Source organism: Rhodnius prolixus, unplaced genomic scaffold (assembly GCF_049639745.1).
Source record: "Rhodnius prolixus isolate KJV_2025 unplaced genomic scaffold, Rpr scaffold_3, whole genome shotgun sequence".
Lineage (NCBI taxonomy): Eukaryota > Metazoa > Arthropoda > Insecta > Hemiptera > Reduviidae > Rhodnius > Rhodnius prolixus.
In genome coordinates, this window is record NW_027411603.1 from 32,872,717 (window position 1) to 32,898,674 (window position 25,958).

General features: G+C 33.4%; 1 protein-coding gene across 1 annotated transcript; it reads left to right on the forward strand.

Moving 5' to 3' along the window:
- The first annotated feature begins 8,348 nt into the window (after positions 1-8,348).
- LOC141452367 (uncharacterized) lies at positions 8,349-16,081 on the forward strand. Its single transcript, XM_074124405.1, has 3 exons — positions 8,349-8,502; positions 9,981-10,243; positions 15,476-16,081. Exons 1-3 carry the CDS (start codon positions 8,491-8,493, stop codon positions 15,840-15,842), a joined length of 642 nt encoding a protein of 213 aa, XP_073980506.1. The 5' UTR covers positions 8,349-8,490; the 3' UTR covers positions 15,843-16,081.
- The last annotated feature ends 9,877 nt before the right edge of the window (positions 16,082-25,958 follow it).

A 25,958-nucleotide genomic window follows, 5' to 3' on the forward strand; every position in this document is an offset into this window, starting at 1 on the left:
TTTTTTTTTTTTTTTTAAAGACAAATCTAAGTCAATGAAACCAAATAACTATTCGTCACTTTCACCCACCAATTTATTAAAATTCAATTTAGTTCCAAATCAATCTACTAATTTCGCCCCTCTCTTGGGCTGTTCATGGGAAAAAGTCTTAATATAGAATTCATCTCAATATTTACAGACTGTGATTATAACTAGTGTTACCGACTATTTTATTATTTATTTTATTTTTTTGATCGTTTATTTAGTTAGAATCAACGCATGTTATTGTGTTATAAGCAACAAGGTTAACGAAAACGACATAAGGTATAACTCTCAGATTGGAGTAGTTACCCAGCGGTAACACTCCAATAAAATTTTTACTTTCCATTGACTCTCGTCATCAGAGAGGAGATCGCGAGGTCGTCTAGAAGTGTTGTCTGGAAATGTTCTTGAAGATAGATGTTGTATCAGTGGATTGTGATATGATTGAATGTTAAGATGGAATGTTCTGTAATGTGTTTTCAGCCACTTGTGTGACGAAAGGGATGTTCAAGTCTGTGTGAATGGTTTGATTGGTGACGTAGAAAGGAGCGTTTACTATAGAGCGAAGAATTTTAGACTGCAAGGACCTGGATCCTTTGCAGATTTGAGCGTTTGGTTGAACCTCACAGTTCGATGCCGTAAGCCCAGACGGGCTTTAATATACTTACATAAATATTTTGTTGTCCTGAGTGAGTTTTGATATGTATGTCTTTTGTCAAGATAAAGCCCAAGGTAACGGACTACGTTGACTGCTGGTAAAGGAATAAGATTGTAGGAGACAGGAGGAAGAGTGATGCGTCGAAGAGTGAAGGTAATATTTTGAGATTTTGTCTCGTTCAGTTTGATAGCCCATTTTTCTATGGTGATGAGGTGAGACTGAAGGTTTCTATGAGCTATTAATGGATCTTTGTAGATAAGATGGCTGTGTCATCGGCATAGGTGATAAGAATAGTCTCAGGATGAGTTGGTATGTCTGAGATACCGACTATTGAATTAACTTCTTGACTTATCCAAAAAACTCATTAAAACCCATCAGATCGTGTGGAATTGAATTAAGGGTTTCAACCAAACGTTCTATCCTCTAATAACAACAATATATTGAACCCAAAATCCTACGTAATCCTTCCTTCTTAATTACCAATCCACAGAATCCTCGTAAGTTCCTAATCATAATTTAGAAATGGATCTCATCCTAACCCAAAAGAAGAAATGAATTTTCTTTAAAGTAATAAGATAATTATTGAATTTTATAGGATAAGATAGCAAAATAAAGATTTAAATTTATTGTAACGAAATTTACACCTATAGAAGGGTTAAAGACATGGACTAAATTTTAACAATATTTTGTCATGATTGCAATTTTTTTATTATTTAAAGGACAAAGCTGTTTGTAAGTTTGTTCTCACGACTGATAATGATCAATAAGAGTACATTAACTCATAAATATTTTCTTTTTCCATTCTAAACAGTATCTATGAGTAATGTTAATATTACCAAATACAAAAGAGTCACCATCATATTCTAATCCAACTGCATTGTTTCTAAAATGTTACACATTTTTTTTTTCAACTAATCAAATATAAACATTTCTTTAGAATAAAACAATGTTTATTACTGAGAGAATACATGCAAATGTTTGAAGCTTGAAAAATGGTGAATTTGCTAAAAGGAATTTTTGAACCAAGAAGCTGTGTGTTAGCGAGCTAGTTCACTGTTCCATTCATTTTTTCCACCATTTTAATGCATGATCGATCTTACTACTTAAAACGATTTGATGTCTGCACAATGTTAATAATTATCTTTAGAACTGTTGACGTATTATCTCATCTTTTAAATTTACATTTTCTATCCACAATATTCATTGTAGTAAACTTTTAAAACCAGGATATAAATTATTTAAAATAATATTTTAACGATGGGGATATCCAGTATCCGGGTTTGTTAAAATAAAATAAAATATTTAATATAAACTAGCAAAATTTACTAAATAGATAATTTTGTTCTAGTTATTTCAAAGGAAATTCTAAAAACTTGGATTATTTTTTTAGAAGAATTAATTAATCGTTCGCTTGGTTTAAAAAGACAATTGGTAAAATGAATTATAGTTTTCATTAATTTGTCTAATGATGTTTGTAATTCGGTTTGTAAATTATTGGATAAGGTATTTGTTAAACTAAGTTATAATTGTATCGTCTGCTTATGTGATTGAAGTCTTCGATAAGTAGTAGAATTTGAAGAGTAAAGAACTCATAATAGAACAAAAAGAAAAAAATCGATTAATTCTAAATAAATCATCGATTTTATTGGAGGTTTCCTGCAATTTTCCAAGCATACTCAAAAAATGATTCCAGTTATTTATTTACTGTGTGCAACATCTTCAGTTAACCTGATATCTGGCGGTCTTCTTCTTGCATTGCGCACCATTATCACACTCCAGTTACAAACAAAACTGTCCACCAACTCGCAGACTACCTAAGAACATTTCTAAAGGTGCAAAAATTCTTCTGTGGGGGTGCAGTCCCCATTTTATCACCGCTATTATCTGAAATTTTGGAAAAATGAAATTTATTCGAGGTGGAAAAAGAAAACCATTACTTTTCAATTTCTGCAAAAATAAGAGTATCACTTGATTTGGTTAAATTGTTTCTTTTGCGATTAAGACATAATCGATTAAATAAAACGGTGAGAAGTGGGGGGTGCTTATCTCTCATTCTGATTAGCTTCTTGCTCTTAATTAAACAACTAATTGTACACTCTTACAACATTCCGGCGTGCAAAGATAACTTACCTTCAAGGAATGCTATTGAAGTTTGCAATTGATTGATCAGGAAACATCTGAACAAGATAGTGAATTGATTTATTCTAAACTAAGCATCCTATTTAACTAAAAAAAAAAAAAAAACTAAAACAAAGTATGTTGAAATCAAGCATCCAAGTTAGCCATGCTTGATTGAACTACAATTATGTAAGCTTGGTTTAGATAATAAGAAAAATAATCTATCAATTAGTTGATATAGAAAGTATTAACTTATTTCAGTAAAATTAGATAAATGAGAAGACAGTTTGTGAATGATAGTAACTAATGGCCAAGGGCTTAACCAAGGTCATTAGACACAAAATCCTAATAAAAAGGACACTCTCTACATCATTGTTATAATAATTACGACATCTTTTGAGTGTAAAGTAGAAGGACACAAAAAAGTAAGACAGATGTGATGGCCTCAAATATTTCCTTAAATAATAACAATAATATTTTTTATTAAGGGTAGAACTGTACGTCCCACTGATTTACAAGCCTATTTGAAACTTATTATAAATAGAAAGTGGCAAGTTCAGTGGGACAACATTAATGAAAAACTAAAAGATATAAGGCCACGTGTGCTAAATGCTAGAGTCGAGAATTACCCGCGGCATGAATCAGTGATTCTAACAAGGCTAAGGATTGGTCATACACGTCTGACACATGGGTACCTCCTCATTGCCGAAAGAAGGCCGAGGTGCCCGAGATGCCGAGAAAGGCTGACAGTGTCGCACGTGTTGGAAGGGTGTCAGGCACTGCGAACACAGAGAGAAACAGCAGGCCTGCCACATGACAAGCGCGTTATACTTCAAGAGGGTTCTCCTTACATCAGGAGGCTATTTACGTATCTAAAACATATCAATTTATATTTTAAAATTTAGGTTAGTAATTAGTTAATCTATAGGTTAGTTCTTTTAAAGGGGAAAGGAATATCGAGTACTTTCCCCTAGTGTGAATGCTTAGGATGAGTGTATTATATTAAGGTGAGAATGTATTTATTGGCATGAATGTATTTATTGGCGTGAATGTGTTTATTGGCACGAATGTATTTATTGGCGTGAATGTATTTATTGGCGTAAACGTATTTATTGGCGAGAAAGTCGTATGTCTGTTTAGGTTAGGTTTTTTATCTCGGGGTTGAAAGAAATTTTATACGAGTATTTCAACCCCATCAGGTTAATTATATTTAGTTCTAGTTTATTCTATAATATTAGTTCAAAGTACTGCACATCCAACTGCTAGTAGAGTAAATAGCCTCCTCGGACTTAGTATTAGCAAAGCCCAAGCAAATAGTAAACATAGAAATTATAATACTTTTGGTTTTGCCTACAATAAATATAATAGATAAGATTTAAAATTATTAATTCAGATTTAGTTATGTATTGTAAAATTTAGTTTATTTAAGGGATGGCACAATGATGTTCCACACTCCCCCTCGTCGACAATGTCGATGAAATAAGAGGGGATGTGTGGAGACAATCTTGCAGACCCAGGCTCCACCCTACCTTGCTAAGCAAGGTGTAGTGTTTGGAAGCTATGGGTCTGCACACGTGTCATCCCAGCTCGAGTAGTATTTGGAAAGTGAAAAGAACATTATTAGTGGGCGCTAATGGCCAAGGCAGTCGATGCGCCAAAAAAAAAAAAAAAAAAAAAAAAAAAAAAAAAAAATTAAGGGTAGAAAAAAATAGACTCATTATATCTTCTACATTGTCCTCTAAACTATTTGTTACTTTGTTTTTCTAATTTAATTTTTACAAATTACCGTCTTATGGAACGATCACGTGACACGAACCATTTCATATTTAAAGTTATGTAATTTGAGTTTGGAATTAGGTGGCATTTATTGAATAAAACGTTTAATTTTCTCTTCAATTACTGGATACATCCTACATTTTAAAAGTAACTTTCTTAGAATCCAGAACTGCAGTGGATCATTTGCGTACTTCTGGAGGAATAAATAATCTAGGTAAAGAAATTATTTATTTAATAAATTTTACGTTGCTTTAAATTTAAATTATATCAACATATGAGGTCACCAGCTCACGTAGCAATCTCCAGAGATTATTCTCACGTTACTACGAGTATCAACAGTTGACAGTAAGCCGAGAAGTCATCTCCTAAGTCAGCCGGCTTAACCCCGCATCACAGTTCGGTGTAATAATCACCTGAGCTAATCCGTTCCTTATAATTATTATTTTTTTAAAAATGGCACATTAATTGCATAAATTAGTAACTTTTTTATAATGAAAATGCGTCAATATCTTTGTCGCCTGAAGCTTTTTCTCTCGATACACTGTCAGAGTGAGCTGTAAGAGGTTGTCAGGACAAGTACCTTATACTCTTGATATTATTTTTAGCTATTAGTAAATTTGCATATTATCAAAGTGGCGACCACTGTAATTTTTAGGGAGTAATAAAACGTATTGTTCTTAATATCATCTTTATAATGCTAATATTTAATGACACTTTTATCCTGAATGTGTCAAAATAGGCTCATCCTGAAATTTCCGCAATAATTTAATTTTGACCTTAAAATTTTGGCGTTAAAACAAAAGTTTATTGAGAAGGCATCCTAGAGGAATGCATGAGTTATTGAAAATAAAAGTGCGTGTAGTAAAAAAGATCATTTTGTTTTAACTGAATTACCTAATGTGTCTGCATCGTTTTTAGTGTTATTCACAGAATGCAACTACATATATATACAATGAGTGTAACCTGGCCTACTGCTGTTCGTTAGTTTACTTACATCATATAGAATCATATAAGATCTACAGGCCTAATGTTATGTTAGAGGTGTCTGAAGGAACATAAAAATATCAGAAAAAAGTGTAGCAATACAAATACTATTTGAAAAAATGAAATCAGAGGTAACTGCATGGAGAAAACAACTTTTTTTAATTAAATTTTCATTAGCTGTCATCATTTTGAACCCAAAATTTTCTCTCACATTCCACTTTTGATCCAGAAAATTATATCAAATCTTTTTATAAGTGAAAATGATATAAAACGGGATTTAAGCTTAAAAAAAAAGAGAGAACACTTCAAAAGACAACTACATCAAACCTTTATACAAACAATGAAAATACGATTTACAAATCTGTTCGATCAGACAATCGATTAGCCCCTTCTAAGTAATGAAAAAGACAAAATGTAACACAACTTTTGTTATAATTTTTAAAAGAACCCGGTAATTGTACTGTTAAGCTATTTAAATGTATCCTAAAATACACATACACATTGAATTCAGTAAAATTTTGACCATCTAAGGCAACATTATGTAGCCTCCCCTGATGGGAAAAGTTATGTATTACTTCTTAATGATTAAAAGTGCTCAAGTATTATATTCTCCAGCCTGATGCAATCTTTTAGTTGATTGTAATTATTACATAAGAAAGATGAGTAAAATTGCCATGTCTGACGGCGGCTTTATTGAGGAAGTCAAATTCCTAGGGTAGCACTCACGCACAAAAAAGAGGAAAGTGAATATCAATCACTAATTATTATCTGGAATAAGTAATTTCAAATTCGATATTAAAACAAATTGATAATTATATCCGGAAAAGTGGGTAAAAATAATATAAGGAAATAAATAATAATTTGAAAGGCCATCGCAGCACGAGAGGCCATGATTTCTGTAGCAAAATGTTTCCGAGGTGGTTGTCCAGCTGATAATGGGCCTGGAAAGAAATGTAATTATTAAAATGTGAATCAACTTAAGTGTGTACTTTGCACGTTTATCATGAATTTAAAATTAAAAAAAAAACTCCATATTGTGGTTTAGTCATGACCATATCTAGCTTTCGTGGGGCCCAAAGTAGAGAATAAATAATTTATTCAATTATTTAAATATAGTTTTCATGCATTTTAGGAAAATTTAATAATTTTTTAAATGAGGCGTATCTGAAAAGCTACGTTCTGTCACTACCACATTACGAGCAATGTTTGTTTAAAAATCTATAAGATCTGGGTTGTTGCAAAAAAATTACAGTTATAAAGGAGGGTTTGCCCTATAATTTAAAGAAAATTTGAGAATTTTATCTTTTATAGAAAAAGAGAAAAAAATTGTCAAAGTTGGGTGTTTTTCAACGTTACGCTTTTCGTGCAGTTTTTGACGATGAACCCTTATACAACTGTCCTACCGGACAGTTTTAATAATAGAGAGGGAGAAAAAAAAACGACATTTTGAACACAATAATCGTTCAAAACTACATTTTGCAATAAACTAGTTGAATATATGAAGTTAGACTGTTAAAAACCATTGTAAATAAACTGTAGTTCGCCATTTCCAATTTTTGTAGAATTGAAAACTTGTTTTTTCAAATAAATTTTTAGGATTTTTGTTTATGTTAGGAAACTTACTAAACATTTAGGCTTAACTATAACTTTTATAAACATAATTTATGTTAGGAAACTTACTAAACATTTAGGCTTAACTATAACTTTTATAAACATAATTTATGTTAGGAAACTTACTAAACATTTAGGCTTAACTATAACTTTTATAAACATAATTTATGTTAGGAAACTTACTAAACATTTAGGCTTAACTATAACTTTTATAAACATAATTTATGTTAGGAAACTTACTAAACATTTAGGCTTAACTATAACTTTTATAAACATAATTTAATTTTAGTGAAATCCGATTGGTTTTAGTAAGTTCTGGAAAGCTACAAACTTAGGCTTACCTCTCTTTTAACTGCTGTTTGGACCTTTATTTGAAGTTTGTTATTTGAACGATTCCGCTTCAGATTCTAGTAATGATCGAATACTTTAATATAAAAGTCGATAAAATACAAGTCCCCACCAACTTGCAATCTAGTCGATGTTTAATTCTACACAATAAAGAATCCAAATAAGACGTCATTATTAATATTTTATTGTTTAAAAGGTACAATCCTTAATTATTAATAATTCGAAGATGTTGATACTTTAATGCAGCTGTCTGCGCTGAATATAATTTCAGAGATGAGATTATTCAGGTGGCCTAATTCAGTCTGACAAAGAATGAAACTGTAGCTTTATATTATCAGCCATTGCAAACCATAACTGATGCTACAGGGTGGGAGAAAAATTCTTCATTAAACTGAAGAGAAGTAGTCTCCGAATATAGATGAAAATCCGAAACTATTCAATTAGAACGTCATATAAAATCATTTGCATTTGATACAAATGTTATTGTGCACTTTTATACGATGGTAAATTAACACTACGTCTTTTTAAACTAACTACTGCAATTAAAGAACGCGGATACATTTTTGCAATTAGTAAATAAGTAAATAAAAAATAGATGAATTGAAGAGAACATTTGATCCATACGTCAGTCAGCTAGCTGCACGTTATAGATTTGATAGTAAAGTTTCTTTCACAAGGGCGACCAACCCCTCCTGTTAGAATCATATTCTTTGCCCCCTCTCTAGCTGTATAGGATTTATTGTAGGCCCGCCAAACTAGAGCGTCTTGGGCGGGTGTATCATTACCTCATTCACTCATGCTCTCTCACTTTCTTGCTCATTCTATCATTGTCTCACTCATTCATACTCCCTCTTTTACTTGAAATTTTTATATATATATACATCCTGGGCGGACCACAAATGCAGTCAAACACTTTTCTACATCTTAAACTATAAACAACCTTTAGTTTTCCTCTACATCTCCAGATCTACAATATGTACTCTATTGTAAGTATGAAAGAAAAATAGAATACTTTCTTATTTTAACTATAGCACAGTTGAACCATATTGATTGTAATCAGGATGTAAAAGTTTTATTATTAATGCAATATTTTTCATTGGTTGCAAAAAACGCTGGAATCTCAGGATGTGATAGATTACGTTACATCCGGCTTATCAAAGTTGTATGATATAAACTCACCTTCTTAGAAGGTGATGTAGTGTTGCTTTCTATTAATAAATTTTATTGTCTATTCTAAATCATGAAAACTATAAAATTTGCTATCAATTACTTTTGCTATTTCTTGCTATTGATATACTAGGTAAAAGAGAAAAATGCAATAATTTTGAACTTAGTGAAAAGAAATATCCGTTTTTTGGCCCTTCTAGTCCAAAAAAAGAAAAGAAGTGATGTTTACAAAATGTGTGCGTGTGAGAGTTCTGTGTGCGGAAAGTGTGGTCAGCAAAATTCAAAAAATTGCCGAAAGTCCAAATTTTTTGATAACTGATTTTGGTAGTATCGTATCATTGGAACGGACAATTAGCTTTAATAAAAATTCAGGCATCCGGATGCCTCTTTATGGAGAGCATGAATTTTTAGTTGTTTGAGGGGGATTTTCCCCAAAAATAGGCTCTTAAGATTTCCCTTAAATTTGTGGTACTTCTTATTTAAGAGGCGATGTGAGAGGCTTTCCTCAAATGAGTAATTTCAGTGAAATTTATGGATTATGACCCATTAAATATTAATAATAATCAATATGTAAACAAAATTCCAAATTTAAATAATACTGGCTAACAGAAAGTGCATTTTACAAAGTTCATTTTAGCAAAAATTTTACCTTTAAAGCGATCATGTAAGATATCGAAGTCATCTACTTTTCAACGCAAATTGCAAAAAGTTTTAGTGGAAATGTAGTTACATCAGCTTCTTTAAAAGACTGTCGTGTGAATGCTTACATTAAAATTTTGGTTATCTTCTGAATAGGTTAATAATCAGCTGATAACAACATATTACCTCCCCATTTGAGCCAGATCCGTTGCCAAACCCTAATAGTTGCACTCACCAAAATAACATAGCAGTTGCTCATGCAATGAGGATCTGAACAGTGTCACAGTGTGCACTGTTGTGTGGTTGAACTTCATTAGGTCGCTGAATAAGTGCATTTCCTCGGTACAGAAGGAGGCTGCAATGTTTACTTTATTTCTTAGTCTTACGATCTTTACGAGATACTGAATCATGAGATATTAATTTGTAAAACTATTTTTTGGGGGGGATTCCCGACAAATTAAAGAAGTTTAACTAACCTCTTGTCCACACTCGTGACGAGTTTTTCATGTATGTAAAAATATTTTTGATTTCAACGATATTATTCAAGACATTTTGCTTTTCACCTCAAACAGAACCGCTATTCCATTCTTTGATCTTAATTCGGGTCAAACTTTTTTTTTTGTTTAATAATGTTTTTCAATTTGTTTGAACATTTCAGTTGTTAACGGTAACCTTAGTAGTCACCTGTACACTAGCCGCCAGACTAGACAATGTTTATCTACCCCCAAGAGGAACAGCTGGTTCTGGAGCTGGCTTTGTTAGTGCACCATTTGGTGGCGCCGGAGGCGGTGCTTTTGGTCCAGGAGGCGGCGCTTATGGCGGGTTTGGTCCTGGGGCAGGTGGTTTCGGAGGTGGCCCACAAATTCCCATCGTCTCATACACCAATAATCCTAATCTAGGAGATGGTTCATATTCCTACAGGTAAATATATTCTGTATTTTATAATTTTATAAATCTTTTTTGTGTAAGTTTGTGTATTTATTTATTTGAAATAAACCATCTTGGTTTCTTATTCAACGAATAAGTATGGAAAATGGCAAATTCTTTTTTTATTAGAAAGGTATTCTTCGTCTACTGGAACAATACTATAATCTGAAGTAGATGTTAGGGGAGCACATAAATATGGGCCCTCGTGACTTACGACATCCACTGTTAGAGTAGCCATGAATTGGTTTCCAAGAATATGTTGGCCACTTACTAAAAGGGTGAGGCTGTCCAATATAGTATCGATCTTCAGACAGTCGATTGCACCATGATGTTACTTTCTATTCAACAGAAACGTTTCTTGTGCATCATTTTTATATCTGTCAGGATTTCTGGGCTGGCTTAACCCCCTTTATTAATTCTATAGCTCTCTTACCTCTAAGCATTTCCAAAATCACGTTTATTGGCTTAGACATTGTAAATATCCCAAGCTGAAATATATTTAATTTTAATTATAACATTAGTTTATTATATATTCATGCAGCAGTGGGATAATCTCAACTACATATTTTCTATACATAGATCCTACCTTTGTAGTTCACTGGATATAGCAGCCTATAGAGAAATATATTAAAATTATTAATTATAGGTTTTAGGACTCAATGACATTAAGACCTGTGAGTTGGAAATTTCCGTGTCCACCTGGTAAACCGTTTTACACGAACGCTTTGACCAGTAATGGAGCTAACACTCCTTTCATCGGCTCGGAGCCTGTCCTGGGGATCACCAAGAATGCAGTTCGTGCGGCTCTCAGAGATTGGATCTGGAGAGAGCTTGAAAAGAACTGGGTGATGTGCTATTATGCCTTGGCTGTGTAAGGAAAGAACCAAAGAAGCCCTGTGTTTGGGTAGAAATCAGATTACTCTGATAACTGACCTATTCACAGGGCATGGTAGGTTCTGGAAGCAACTGTACAAGGTGGGGCTTATAAGCTCGGAACCGTTGTGCAGATTGTTTCAGGAAGAGGAGGAAATAGCCTCTCACCTGTTGTTCGATTGTGTTGCAATCGAGCGGTTTCGCTATGAAACCTTTTGATCTTTGAGACCAAAGGAGATAGTAGCGCAAAAAGAACTAGTAGGGAAAGTCCTCCACCTCTTTAGTAGGGGGGGTTTCGTCTACTAGATCTAATAAAAGGGAAGGCACAATAAGATACTTTTAGCTGCGGCGCTGTGGGGCGTAGGTCCCGTTCTGTTTCTAATTCTACTCGAATGCGTTAATAAAATATCTGCAATTTCCATTCTGAGGATGTGCACAGATACTTTTCTTGATCGTCCACAATATAGAGTTTTCCGTTTAGAAGTTAGATTAATCTAGTCAGTAGTAGAAGACTTAAGAAACGGAAATCTATTTTTTTTTTTTAAATGATTTAAGGCGCGTCAACATCTAAGGTTGTTGGCGCCCGGAGCTTTTTTCAGTGCATTGCCGGCCTCCATCACCGGACAGTGAGCTGTAAGGAGCTCCTAGGAAGAGAAAATCTAAGGGTCCTCCGCGTGGGAATCCAGTATGCTAACCGCATAGATAATCCCTTCCCTTAGCTGAAATCTAATCTACCAATTTCCATTCTACCTAGTGATTTATTACTTGCCTACATAGGTTGGTTAGTTGCACAAAATCACCAAGTTTTTATGAAATTTGTATAAATTATGAGGCAGAAAGTGAAACCAATGATATTTAAAAAACATAAAACAATTGACTATAATCCGGTAATGGAAGCGAATTTGTATTTTTAACAAACTTAACATGAATGGTTCTGACGGCTTCAAACTTCTTGATAAGTCAGTGGATCGATCACATATGTTAGCTAAGATCCTAAACAGACATGCTGATATTTAAATTTTTTTTAATTTTTTCAATGGCTAAAATATTCTTGAAGGCTAATTTATGTGGGTGGACATGTTAACACTCATAACTCACCCAATTGTTACATATTCAATTGTCCTCAATATTTAGTTAGATTGGATAAATAATTGCTGATACCTTTTTTGGCTAAACATGAGAACTAAAACACACACTTAAAATCTTAAAAACTGCAATTAGACAGAACAATTATTTTCTAGTATTGATCGATTGGTAAAAATAAAGGAGAAAGAAAATTATTTATTTATTTATCACGCACATTTGCTAAAATGTAACAAATTTAGGGCCTAAAATAAATAATAGCATCACGAATAGATTTCATAGTAGTCTGTAATCCAGTAAAACAATTTATACGAGAAATCGCTCACCTTTAAACAATTGTTTTACAACTATGGAATTTGAAGTTCGTGTCCTTTACGCTTGGGCAACCTTGACTCAACATTTGTGGTATGGTTAACCAACGATGTTTTTTAAACTAACTGCCACATTCTCAGTTCACGATCTTTCACCTTTCCTACTGAATAAGTTCACATGATTTTTTTTTTTACCCTCTGTAAATTATGCTCTTAAATTTGGGTTCACATTTTCAGCTCATCATGATTCCGCTCATGCGTCAGAAAGGTTGTCTTCCCCGTGACTTTTGAGTACGTTTTTGATTCGCCACTGTTTAGTCGTCCCTTACCACAGAGATACCAAAAATATATTGAAAACGTGAGCGTCGCTTGGGCATTACACAAACACTGCATTAATTTCCCATGGGTGCATTAAGTATCTAAGATGATTGAAAGCCCATTAACACTCAGGTTAAAGCTAACTGAGATTCATCAATTATCAGTAAAAAATGGCGGACCCGTAAGTGGTGATCCCCCAGTTCAGGACCTACATGAAACTACTGAATTTTCGTATTTTATAGTACATTATTGATATAAATATGCTTCTACCACCGTCCACGTCACCTAATGTCGCATTCAAACGCATTCCTGCTGACAAAATTAGTTTGTATCTTTACTTTTACATTTTAGCATGAGTCTGTGAGTATTTTACAATAGAATCTATTTTAAAAGAGAATATAATTAGTTGAGTAAGTCTCTTTTTAATTTGATGCAACGATCAGCTAACATTACGTGGGTAGATTCCTTTCCCATGGTTGGAATAATGTTTAATCAATTAAATAACAACTTAAGAACAATAGAAATGTGGCGCTGAATTCTTAAAATTATGCTAGACCCTTTAGTTTTAAGTTTTTGAGCAAATTAACGTTCTTGGGTAATATTATTGCTCCAATTTTCAACAAAAGCCTGCTGACTTGGTGATATTTAGAATTTTTTCTTGCTCACCCAGGCTGTATTATATTCTATAATTTCCTACATTAACTTCTAAATCAGTGACTAAGACCTAGAATTACTTATATTTTTTAATTATTACTTAATTTATTTTTTGTACAAACTTTTCTAGTAGAATTAAGATGGGTAATTCTCCTTTTATATCAGTCAGAAAAAAATTGTAATCCATTTACAGAATACAAAACGTAAATTGCAATATGTTACTTCAGATATTATTCATGGTTCAAAAAATGGGCTATCAAACTGAACGAAACAAAAGCTCAAAACATTACCTTCACTCTTCGACGCATCACTGCTTCTGTCTTTTACAATCTTATTCCTTTACCAGTAGTCAACGTAGTCCGCTACCCTTGGGCTTTACCTTGACAAAAGACTTACATGGAATCCTCACACTCGACTTAAGGAGAACAGAACTCAACAGACGCTTCTGACAACTGAAAAGACTAATCGACAACAGATCAAAATTCACTCTGGACAACAAAAGACTTATATATGTAAGTATATTAAAGCCAGTCTAGGCTTATGGCATCGAACTGTGGGGTTCAACCAAACGCTCAAATCTGCAAAGGATCCAGGTCCTTGCAGTCTAAAATTCTTCGCTCTATAGTATACGCTCCTTTCTACGTCACCAATCAAACCATTCACACAGACTTAAACATTCCTTTCGTCACACAAGTTGCTGAAAACACGATACAGAAAATTCCATCTTAACATTCAAACACATCACAATCCACTTGTACAACATCTATCTTCCAGAACATTTCCAGACAACACTTCTAGACGTCTTAAAAGACAGTGGTCTCGCGATCTCCTTTCTGATGAAGAGAGTAAGTAGAATTTAGAATGTTACTGCTCATAACGTGTCATTTCATTTTGAAATGAAACGATGACATTCAAGAACTTATCACCTGCAAGTGGTGTTACTTTTTTCAAAGAACGTTATCAAGTTTTACTTTCTCTCAATTGCTTTTAGGAGAAAGTATAGTTGTGTATAAGTAAGCCATTGAGCTTTTCATAAAGTACCAGAGTGTTCAGAATCTTTAAGTATTCGAATTCTATGTTTTGAAATTGTTTGTCATTTTATTTCTTTCAATCTGATGTGAATAGAGGACGTAAGAACTCATTTGTAGATTTGATGAAAGAATCGGTTGGAAGTAAATAGATTTTTGGATACGCATCCTTTTCACTTTTTATCTGGCAATAACAAACCTTATAATTCTCGATTAAACGTCTGTGATTGCGTAACCCCTGTGAATCGCCATTAACAAAAAAAAAATAAGGCTTTCCTATAAAAGAATTAGAAATGGTTCGACAGGCTGAACAATAAAAAAGAACTTACTCGAATTTTACAAAGTAAAATTCAAATGTATTCACACTTAATTTAACTTTGTCGATGGGTCCAATTGCACATTGTAACATTTTGCCCAGCCACATAAAGTAGACATTAGATAATTATGATTGTAAGAACAATAAAGACCTCTCCATTTAATTTTCGGCAGCATACTTCATCCATTATTAAATCGAAGTGTTTCCATTGCAAAAATTAATGTACATATAAAAAAGTAATTAGTTTTGATTTTTAAATAGCAAAATGAAATCTATTGGGTTCAAATATCTCCTTAAATGCATCTATTTGGATTAATTACAATTATTGGTCAATTTTAACCACTTCATTGAGAGGCATTTTCGATTGAAGGCGTTAGTTTTTCACGTTTGAAATGTCATTACAAAGAGACAAATTTAGAGGGCAGTAAATAGTTTTCAATAAAACTATATCTGCTGTTTTCACTAGCTTTATGTTTACTTAGCGTACATTGTGTATTTCCGAAGCAGGCCAATGTACTGACTAAAGTATTCATTTCAAAAGATTAATCTTTTCTAAGTCCTCTTTTATCTAACGTTAAGAAACCTTCATTTATTTAAATAGCAGATTTATAACATCAAATTAATAATAATCATTTGGTTTCAGCTATGAGACTGGCAATGGTATAGCTGCTCAAGAGAGTGGTCATCAATCGTCAGTTCCAGGCCCAGAAGGACCAGGCACTGCCGCCCAAGGAAGTTACTCCTACAAAGGACCTGACGGACAGACCTACACCGTCACCTACACAGCCGATGAGAATGGATTCCAACCGCAAGGCGCTCATCTGCCAACTCCACCACCAATTCCTCCAGAAATTCTGAAATCCCTTCAACTGCAAGGTGCTGGTGGTTTCGGAGGTACTGGCGCTTATAGCGGTGGTTTCGGAGGTACTGGTGCTTACAGCGGTGGTACTTATCTAGCTCCTCACACGGGATTTGGACATGGTAGACCTGGATATCATTACAAAAAATAGTAAGAGTAGATTACTAAGGACGGATTTACGAAATCAACCAGTTATACGCTTCTATTTTGTTCAATAAGTTAAATATAATTATTTAAGTGAAACCGTCGCCAATATTAAGCAACTTGGCTGGACATTATTGTGATATACTCTCACAAATTTTGTAAATAACGAAGTGCAAACTATAAAATAAGTTTTGTATTTATAAATGTGATCATTTTTGAGACAGTAAAGCATATTTTGAAAAATTATTTTTATTTTATATACCATTGAGGTTCACTATTTTGATCTGGGGTCGCTAAATTTTATTGAACATAGAGTCCTTTAAATATTTTTAGATTTCTTATCGTCTTTTTTTTTACGACTTATATTTACAACGTTGTTTACGTTAATTTTACAACGTTGTTTATAAATATAACATAATAATCACTCAGCTTCCAAAAAAAAGTTTGTGACACTAGTTTTACCCACTGCAATAAAATTAATTTAATTTACTTAAATATAAAATTTGCTACGAAAATACTCGCAAACCAGGTTAGCCAGGAAATTATCTACTGCTCTCTGTACTGAGACACCTTTGAAGGCACTGTACATGCTTCACAAGTTGAGTAAAGTGCATTATTTGATAAATTAAGGAATAAGTTTGATCCTTTACATGAAAGATATTGATCACTTAAATATGTGGCAGGAGGTTTCCAATTTTTTTGGTAATTAAACGCAACTCTCCCAAAATTACCAAATAATTATTAAACCTTGTTTGCAATAGATGTAAAATTATTTTATAACCATTTTGTGTATGCTTGAGAACATCTAAAGCTCTAAACATTTGATTTTTCTTAGAAAAATCACTAGGAAAACTACTTATTTCCCGAATATTAAGAAAAATATTAGCTTTACTGCCTTGGCAATATTTTCAGAAGAAAGGGGATGAAAAAATACATAAAAATGACCTATCGCGTGCTCTTCTTTCTCTTTGATAACAAGTTAAAAAATTGAAATATGATTAATAAATATCAGATTTTGAAATGGCCTAAAACCTTTAATTTTTAAGATGACGAATTGCGGTTTCCGGTTTCTTTCATAATTTTTTATACTCTTTAAAACTGTGTATATGAAAATGGGGGTCAACTGCAAACCCTCACTTTTGGTCGCGCGTCAGCCGCGTATGCGGGCAGGAATCTAAAATCAAGTCATATATTCTGAAACTAGAGGTGACGGGCAACAAATTTTTCTTCTACCATTTTTCGGTCAGATTAACCGTTTAAGCATGAAATGCATTTGAGCTGTCTTAAAAGGTACACCCTGTTGTTAGAATCCGGAACAGGGGATGGTCAGTCTTCGACTTTATTCGCTATTCTAGACAGCTTTCTGGTCAATTCTCACTTATTTAGTGGAAAATTTCCGTTTTCCATTCTCATTTACTAATACCTTGAATTTTCTTTAAGGATTGAAGTTAATCAATTAATACATTTTGGGGACAGAAACAATGAAACAAGGTTGTTATTAGGTGGGTATGAGTTACTAGAAAGTATTTAATAACAGTATAACTCATTAAACTCAACTCTAACCTGTTACTCAGTTTGGATATCATCTCGGTATTTGATTGAACGGTAACCATAAGAATCCATCAACTTTTACTGAATGGTTTATTTCAGATTTCTGCGAAAAGTTAATCCAAACGGTTTGGATTAAACTTTTCATCTTTTTTATTGATTTATAAAAGGATTTTGTGGGAAAATGCATTTTAGGAGTACGAGGGTCGTTTGAAAAGTCCGTGCAAAAATAAAAACTACTTAATTTTTTGGGGTAAACCTTTTTTATTTTTCAACATAGTCTCCTTTTAGGCTTATACACTTCGTCCAACGCTGCTCTAGTTTGTTGATCCCTTCAGAATAATAGGATTTGTCCAAGTCTGAAAAATAGCCATTCGTTTCTGTAATCACCTCCTTATTTGAATAAAATCTTTTTCCCGCCAGCCATTTCTTCATATTGGGGAACAAATATTAGTCCGAGGGTGATCCACAATGACGAAACGACGCTTAAAGTCCTGCGGATTCTTCTGGAACAGCTGCAAACCGTCCTTGCAACACTTCACACGATTTCGTTTTTGGTCAAGCGTGAGCAATCGCGGCACCTATCTTGTGGATAGCTTTGTCATGTCCAAATGTTGATGCAAAATATTATGTACCCGTTCATTCGAGATGCCCACAGCACTAGCAATCTCACGCACCTTCACTCTTCTGTCATCCATCACCATATCATGGATTTTATCAATGATTTCTGGAGTAGTAACCTCAACAGGGCGTCCAGAACGTTCAGCGTCACTTGTGCGCCCATATGGCCACTCCGAAAATTTTGAAACCACTTATAAACTGTTCTAATCGAAGGTGCAGAGTCACCATAATGTTTATCAAGCTTCTCTTTAGTCTCCTGAGGCGTTTTGCCTTTCATAAAGTAGTGTTTAATCAACTCACGAAATTCTTTTTCGTCCATTTTTTGAAAATCACTCCACTTCCTCGATTCAGACGAATGCCAAACACAAAGAAATAGACCGATCTGGCTGAAACTTGGTGTGTGTTCTTCCAAGAGATGCTACTAACTAAACATAACCTCGATACGCGCCAGTAGTGCTATCTCTCTGACTTTGCACGGACTTTTCAAACGACCCTCGTATTTATGTGCGCACTGTTCCTCTGAATGACTCTATAATTAAGTGAATTAATGATTATTTATCTTTTGTTACCTTAATTAAATCTAAAGAATGTTGTAAGAGTAATGTTAATATTTTAAGCTTGAAGAAGAGCTGCATGATTGGGAATTGAGTAAATTCAAACCAAAACTTTTTATTATTATTATTTATTTATTTATTATTCGCTATCAGCATCTTGCCCAAACAGGAGTTTGCGTACAATAATACAAAATTATACAATAATAATAGCATTACAATAGTATAACAAAATATGAAATATTTAAGTATTATTAGATTAGTAAATATTATAAAAAGAAAAAAAAAAAGAAGAAGATTCTAGTTTGATACAAAATAATATGTTAATATAAAAACTATGAGTAGAATTACACTGAGCGTGTGAGAAGACAGAGCTAAAGCTTGAGATAGGTAAAATAGCAAATAATGGTACGAATTGATTACGAAACATGTTATAATAAACTGGACAAATACAATAAAAATGGTAAAGACTTTCTTCAATATTTTTACAAAATGGGCATTTTTGGTGGATACAAATAATAGGTGTTACCAGCCTTACCAGACAATTATGCTTGCCTCTGAGTCTAACTTGTTAATAAAAGCGTTTTAAATAAAAATTGATTTTAGAATTGTGACAGGCTTCACGAACTGAAAACCAGTAGCCCCTACATAAAGGATTATAAATTTTTTTAAATTATTGTATCAATACTATAATCTTTTTTGGTGATCTGCTTGCATGATCTAAAAGCGTGGTCTTTCCCAGAGAAGTAAAGCTGTCTAGCGGGCAATAGAGGTAACTGAAAGAACGCGATTTGATGGGACAAAAGACTTCTTACCTCGTGACTTAGTTTCCAAACAGCTCCTTCAGTCAGATAACTTTTTATTAGTTACGCTCTTTTTTAAGAGAAAAGTGTTTTTTAAAATCTTTTTGATTAAAAAGATCGACTTTAATATAAATCTCTAGATCTGTAGCTAGTTTCGAACAAATTTTTAAGGCTATTTACGTGCTATGTAGCATTGATCAGTATAATATAAAGTAAAGTAAAGTAATCGCCTATTTTTTCAGACGGGGCTTAACGTCCAACTACCAATTAGGTGTCGTGGACGGAGGCGACTAGCAAACATATTTTACTGTAAATTTCTTTTATTAACCATTAAATAAAATCTAAGCCCTACAGACCGGGAATCAAACCCAGTACCACAATACAATAGCTTCGCAGGTCTCGCCTCTAACCTCTCGGCTACCGTGGCGTTTATTATAATTATTATATAGCAGTGTGTAGTCCCTGCTACATTTGTGATATGGAAGAGAAGATGTACGAATGTTTTATTTCGAGTCCACATTCTAATTACTGCTTAAAGATATTGAACCTCCTCTACCAAGACTCTCAAAAATCGCGTCGCAAAAAATTTGATCGAAAGCTTTTTGATTTGCAAATTGAATAATGATAATAATCTACAACTTGTTTAATTGAATAGTAAAGCGGTAAAAAACGCTTCTGTCAGTCTCGTGGTCGAGTGCTATCACTGCGTAACTTCTCCAGTCTGAGTGAGGATATACGAGGTGTGTTCAAAAAGTAACGGGAATTTTCGTTTTTTGAAAAAAATATTTATTTATTCATCTACATTAATATTGTCGCCTTCAAAGTAGTCCCCTTCGCATACAATACACTTGTGCCAGCGCTTTTTCCAATCCTCGAAACACTTCTGAAACTCGATCTTTGTGATAGCTTTCAGCTCTTTCAGCGATTCGCTTTTAATGTCATCTATGCTTGTAAAACGACGGCCTTTTAATGTTCTCTTTATGTTTGGAAATAGAAAAAAGTCACATGGAGCCATGTCTGGCGAATATGGAGGCTGGGGCATCGTTAAAGTTTTGTTTTTGGCCAAAAATTCACGAACAAGCAATGAAGTGTGAGCAGGTGCATTATCGTGGTGCAAAATCCATTAATTGTTTTGCCACAAATCCGGGCGTTTTTTTCGGATTGCTTCACGCAAACGGCGTTGAACTTGTAGGTAGTACTCCTTATTGATTGTTTGACCTTGTGGCAAGAATTCATGATGCACTATGCCATTAAAATCGAAGAACACAGTGAGCATAACCTTCACATTCGACCGCACTTGTCGAGCCTTTTTCGGTCTTGGCGATCCAGAATGCCTCCACTGGGACGATTGAGCCTTAGTTTCGACATCATATCCGTAAACCCATGTTTCGTCACCTGTTATAACACGTTTCAGTAGATCCGCATCGTTGTCGACTTCATTGAGTGACTCTTGAGCAACTTCCATTCTCCGCTGTTTTTGTTCGAAATTCAACAATTTTGGGACAAATTTTGCTGCCACACGTTTCATACCCAAAACATCCGAAAAAATTTCATGGCATGAGCCAATTGATATGGCAACATCATCAGCGACTTCTCTGATTGTGATTCGGCGATCGTTCATAACCATTTCTTTCACTTTTTTCACGTTTTCATCGGTTGTTGATGTGCTTGGACGTCCAGGTCGTTCGTCATCTTCAACGTTTTCGCGGCCATCTTGGAAACGCTTATACCACTCGTAAATCCTTGTTTTACTCATAGCAGACTCACCATATGCCTTTATTAACATTTCACACACTTTATTACACTTTATTTCATTTTTTACGCAAAATTTAATACAAATTCTTTGATCCATTTTTTTTAACAAACAAAAATCGCCAAGCTCGAAAAACACGTCTAACCTTAACGGCTGCCACTTAAGAAGTAAACAATGAATATTACTGAAAATTTTATCGTACTTCAGGGGCATGTGTACCAACATAATAAAAAAAAAAATTTACAATCAGACTCTCCAAACCCGCGAAATTTAAAAATTCCCGTTACTTTTTGAACACACCTCGTATTCTATAATTTAATGATGGTTTAGTTTTAGACCGTCGTCGATGTGTGTTTCTTCCGATTTTTGAAGAACGGCCAATACAAATTTTTTTGTAGACAAATTTCATTTTTTTTATACCAATGTTTTAGCCAATTTAATGTCTTCTTCAGGGGATTATAAATATGATAACTAAATCATAATTTAATGTATTTTTAATTATTTACGATTTATGAAACCTTTCTAATAACATCAGTTAAAGAGGAACTAGAATTATTCATCGTAACACATTTTTTGAAAGGTCAAAAATGCACTATTCAATATAACAACTTGCCATAATAGGGATTAATGTTTTCCAAAAAATTGTTAAAAATTAGGTACATTACTTTGTTGGTTGATTGAGTAGGTATTAGTATTAACTTAACACGCTTCAGCTGTATTAGTTACCATTAAAATGATGACGACACAGATATGGTATTGAGTTTTAAAAAACATCAAACAAAATCAAAACCAGTAATTGCGTGTCATTAAAAGAAAAGAAATTGCAGTTAGAGTGTAATAATGACATAAGCCTTGAGGTATTTTTCAATAATAAAGAAATATTTGTTTAAGATGAAACAATGACTTTAATAATGAGTGCGTCCAATCGGGCTTTAATACTGGACAAGGACGAAGCAAAATTTGTTGTAAATATTTTGCAATGAGGTCAGTTGGTAACTAAAGTTAGAAATTTATGTGAATGCTACGTTGATGAAATGCATTACTAAGATATATTTAATGCGACATATTTTTCAGATGAACATTTGTCGTAAGCATAAACTGCAAGTACGTCATATTTTCAGGGTTTCAGGTTCAAGTCGCCGTCTCTTAGATCTCGGCCAGTCATTTCCGCCTTCATATCACCTCTTCTCTGCTGCCTCTGGCGGCAGACTACTTTCCCTACGTTTCTACAGCAACCACTACAGACTTTCTTGGTCATCGCCTTAGGCTCACTTTTTACAAGTGCCTGCATTTAATATTTGTATGGCTTGCCTTATTGAACAGGTTCCTTTAACGCCAATCACTTTTGCTCATTTTCTTATTTCATACTCCTTACCAACTGTTCTTCTTCACGGATCTTTTCCTTAAATACACTTCTAATGTTTTGACTAATGTGTAGAAGATCTCCCAGGTCATAGAGGAGAGTCCTTTCAACAACATACCAATACATTTTATGTTTTAGTTCGTCTGAAGGGAGCTAATTCTACGTACTTCGGTGTACCATTCTTGAGATCATCTTCGTCTCACTACTTCTTCCACTTATTCTACGACTCTATCCTCCCTTACATTCTATCATTGACCCCAAATACTTGAAGCAACTCCTTTCACCTTACAGATTCAACTTCCACATAGTTATATTAAGTGCATTTAATTTGAATTGAGCATTTACAAAATCTAAATAAACTAATATTAAGGTCAAAAAATCATCCTACAGCATTCGTGACAATTTCTAAATTGTATTCAACACTGTTTAATGATCTACTCAAGGTTGTTGTTACCTTGTTGCATCTTAGCTAATTTGAGAATGGATAGCCGCAGTGTTTAATAGCAACAATCAAGTACGTGCTGCTGAAATCATATTTTAGCACTACTATATTTTTCTTGGTATCTCTAGATTCTTCTGAGGCAGCTAACTAGCTAAAGAGTTGGTCTGTTAATATCAATTTAAAGGTAAGATAGCGTCAAGACTTTTGGTTCAGACTTGCCCAAGGGCTTAATCATAGCGAGATAGACAGTTCCTTTCTTTTGCCCTTGTTTATAAATCGCACTCTTCAGAAATTTGCTTTAAGGTTAAAATTTGCAATCGTATCCAGGTTGTTTGAGATTTGCTGATGATCTTTGAGGTGATATTGAATTCGTTGCTTCTTTAGATAATTACTTTTTTTCCATGTTATCGTAATAAATTAGTTGAGTTATCTTACTCTCCACTGGGAGGAATCTAGGTAAGAATCTCTTTTTGACGATAAGCTAAAATAGGTGTGATGTATTCGTTGGGGTTTTGCTTCTGGGATTAGTACAGCAATTAAAAAATCGCAAAGATCAGTCACAGAAACAGGAAACATTTTCATAAACTTAACCCAGATAAGAAACTATCCCAGATCCTGTCCGAAACTATCCGAAAAGCATATCACGCGGTTGGGATGCTCCCATTATTAAGCTAAAGATTTTAAATTCTATTCTCATTAGAAGTAAATTTACAGGCATAAAGTTCATTAACTAGAGTACGAACTGAAAATGTTTATAATTTGCATACGCTTTATAAAACTAAATTACAATCTATTGATCTGTTGCACAAAAACTTGGATATTAAAGTATATTAACGTTTACGAGTACTTAATCAGTTTGATTACAAATAAATTATGTTGCTTACCTACAAGGAGAACCAGTTTTTCTAAGCGATGATTTAAAGCGAAAAAATTCATAAATTAAAGTACATATTTTTAAATATATTTAATATGACTGAAAATTAGTACAATTGAAGGTCAATAATTCCTAAAATGCAATAGAATGCAAAAAAAAAAGGTAATATGTCATCAGTTCCCGTCTAAAATCGGAGAAAAATCCAAATTTTTGTATCAGTGAAACATAAAGCAGTAGGAGCTCGTGGCAAGTTCTCGGTGAAAAGGTATTTTCCGATTGGAAGAAACAGTCAACCAATCAGAAGTAGTAGAACAGGTCTTTATTTTGCCCAGTACGATTCCTGTATCGCATTGGCTAAGTTGAAAATGGGCAAAATGGAGATCAGTTTTTTGATATCTGATTGGCTGGTATTTACCCCCATTCCTTTGTATCATTTCCATTTTGATTCCACAACGAGCTCCTTTACTACCATGTTCTACTGATACTAAAAGTGAATTTTAACTCAATTTTAGATATGAAGTTTTACAAATTACGTAATTTCGTAGGTTCTTTTTGGGTTTTTACGTATAATTGATGCCTAAACATTTCCATTAGACCAAACCTAAATTAACTTTGAGTGTTATTTATTTAAAAGTTTGAATTTATTTATCAACCACACACATTGCAGTCTAATTAATAGTGTTATTATAACTACCATCTGTAAATTAACATTCTTTAAAAGATGGGACGCTCCATTTATTGAAATAAACTTTTCTGAATGCAAAATTTTATTAGGAAACTGCTAAGATATGAAAGTGTTTTTGGCGTTTAATATTTCATACTATTAAATACGAAATCTGTTATGCAATTTTATATGATGGTGGTGTAGTCAAAACATCGGGTGAACGTACATATGTATCTTACTGGACGCTAGTCGGCTGATATACGAATGTTTCCTCAATGAAGCAAGACACTAATCATTACATCAATGATGGTTATTACCATTACATCAAGAGTTATTGATAAAAGAACTAATTACTTCCACAGAGAGATTTCGTTTAGCAAAAGATTTATTTTATTAATCGAACACAATATTGTACAAATAATGCAAATGGTATTATAAATACGAGTATGTGTACACATGTAGGTAAGTATGTAACGATGTCAGTAAAACATGATTAAGCGTAATGACTAAGTCTGTTTTAAGGCGCTTTGAATTGTAACTGCCATTTCACTCTAAGTTATCTCGAGTTTAGTTTCACTTGTTCACTTTCTTTGATGCATTTGATTACAAAATTATGCTTCAGTAAGTTAAAGGGAAATACAAACACTGGACATGTCGATAATAATTGATAATTTACCTATTTTTAAAATTACTGTATTTACAAAATGTATTGAAATGTTAATAAGAGATCAGAAAACGTTTCTGTTGAACGTTTCTTATTGTTTTGTCTTCGTAAATATCTGAAAGTTCATCTGAAAATGTGATTATTAAGTGTTGGGATATACTCGTAAGTTTAGTTTGAGAAAAGAAATTTATGAATTGATTTTCATTTTTTTAACTTTTTGATACCACTTTTCTGAAAAGTTCTCAGAAAAAGAACATCTCAAATTCTCAAGAATATTTCACGATGGTAAGATGGAAGGCACTACTTGCAAGTCATAGGAGCAAAGGTAATGACATATTGTGAATTACTGCTTGACAGTCAGGTCTCCATCGAATTGAAACAAAACATCACACCATGAAGCTGTATCTCTATGGGTTGCTTCAGATATTATTTTTTTATACGACTGAAAAATCTTGAGCTAATTGAGAAAAATAAATGACACAAAAGTTAATAATCTTTTAAAAAATCAATCAGAAATTAAATATCAGATTAATTAATCTGTGATCTTGTCTACTAAAGTATGTACTGTGAATGACTACTTAAAATTTTATCTGCTTTATAAAAATCGTTAGGTTATATATTGCACCAAATTTATTATTTAAATTATTCTAATAAAATCAAAGTATGTTTATTTTTAATAAGTCGTTTAATTATTACTCAATGATGTAAATCATTTAGTGTAACCTCAACAGCCAAATCTAATCATAATGTAAGCTATCTTTTCTTTTTAAGTACCATTTGTCTGAGAACCATTCTGGAAAGAATTCGATATTCTAGGTCTCATTAAATTATTGCTTATTC

Excerpts from the sequence above, each read along its gene's own strand:
- LOC141452367 (XM_074124405.1), top strand. Across the intron at positions 10,244-15,475 it reads GATGGTTCATATTCCTACAG|CTATGAGACTGGCAATGGTA; the intron begins GTAAATATATTC and ends ATTTGGTTTCAG.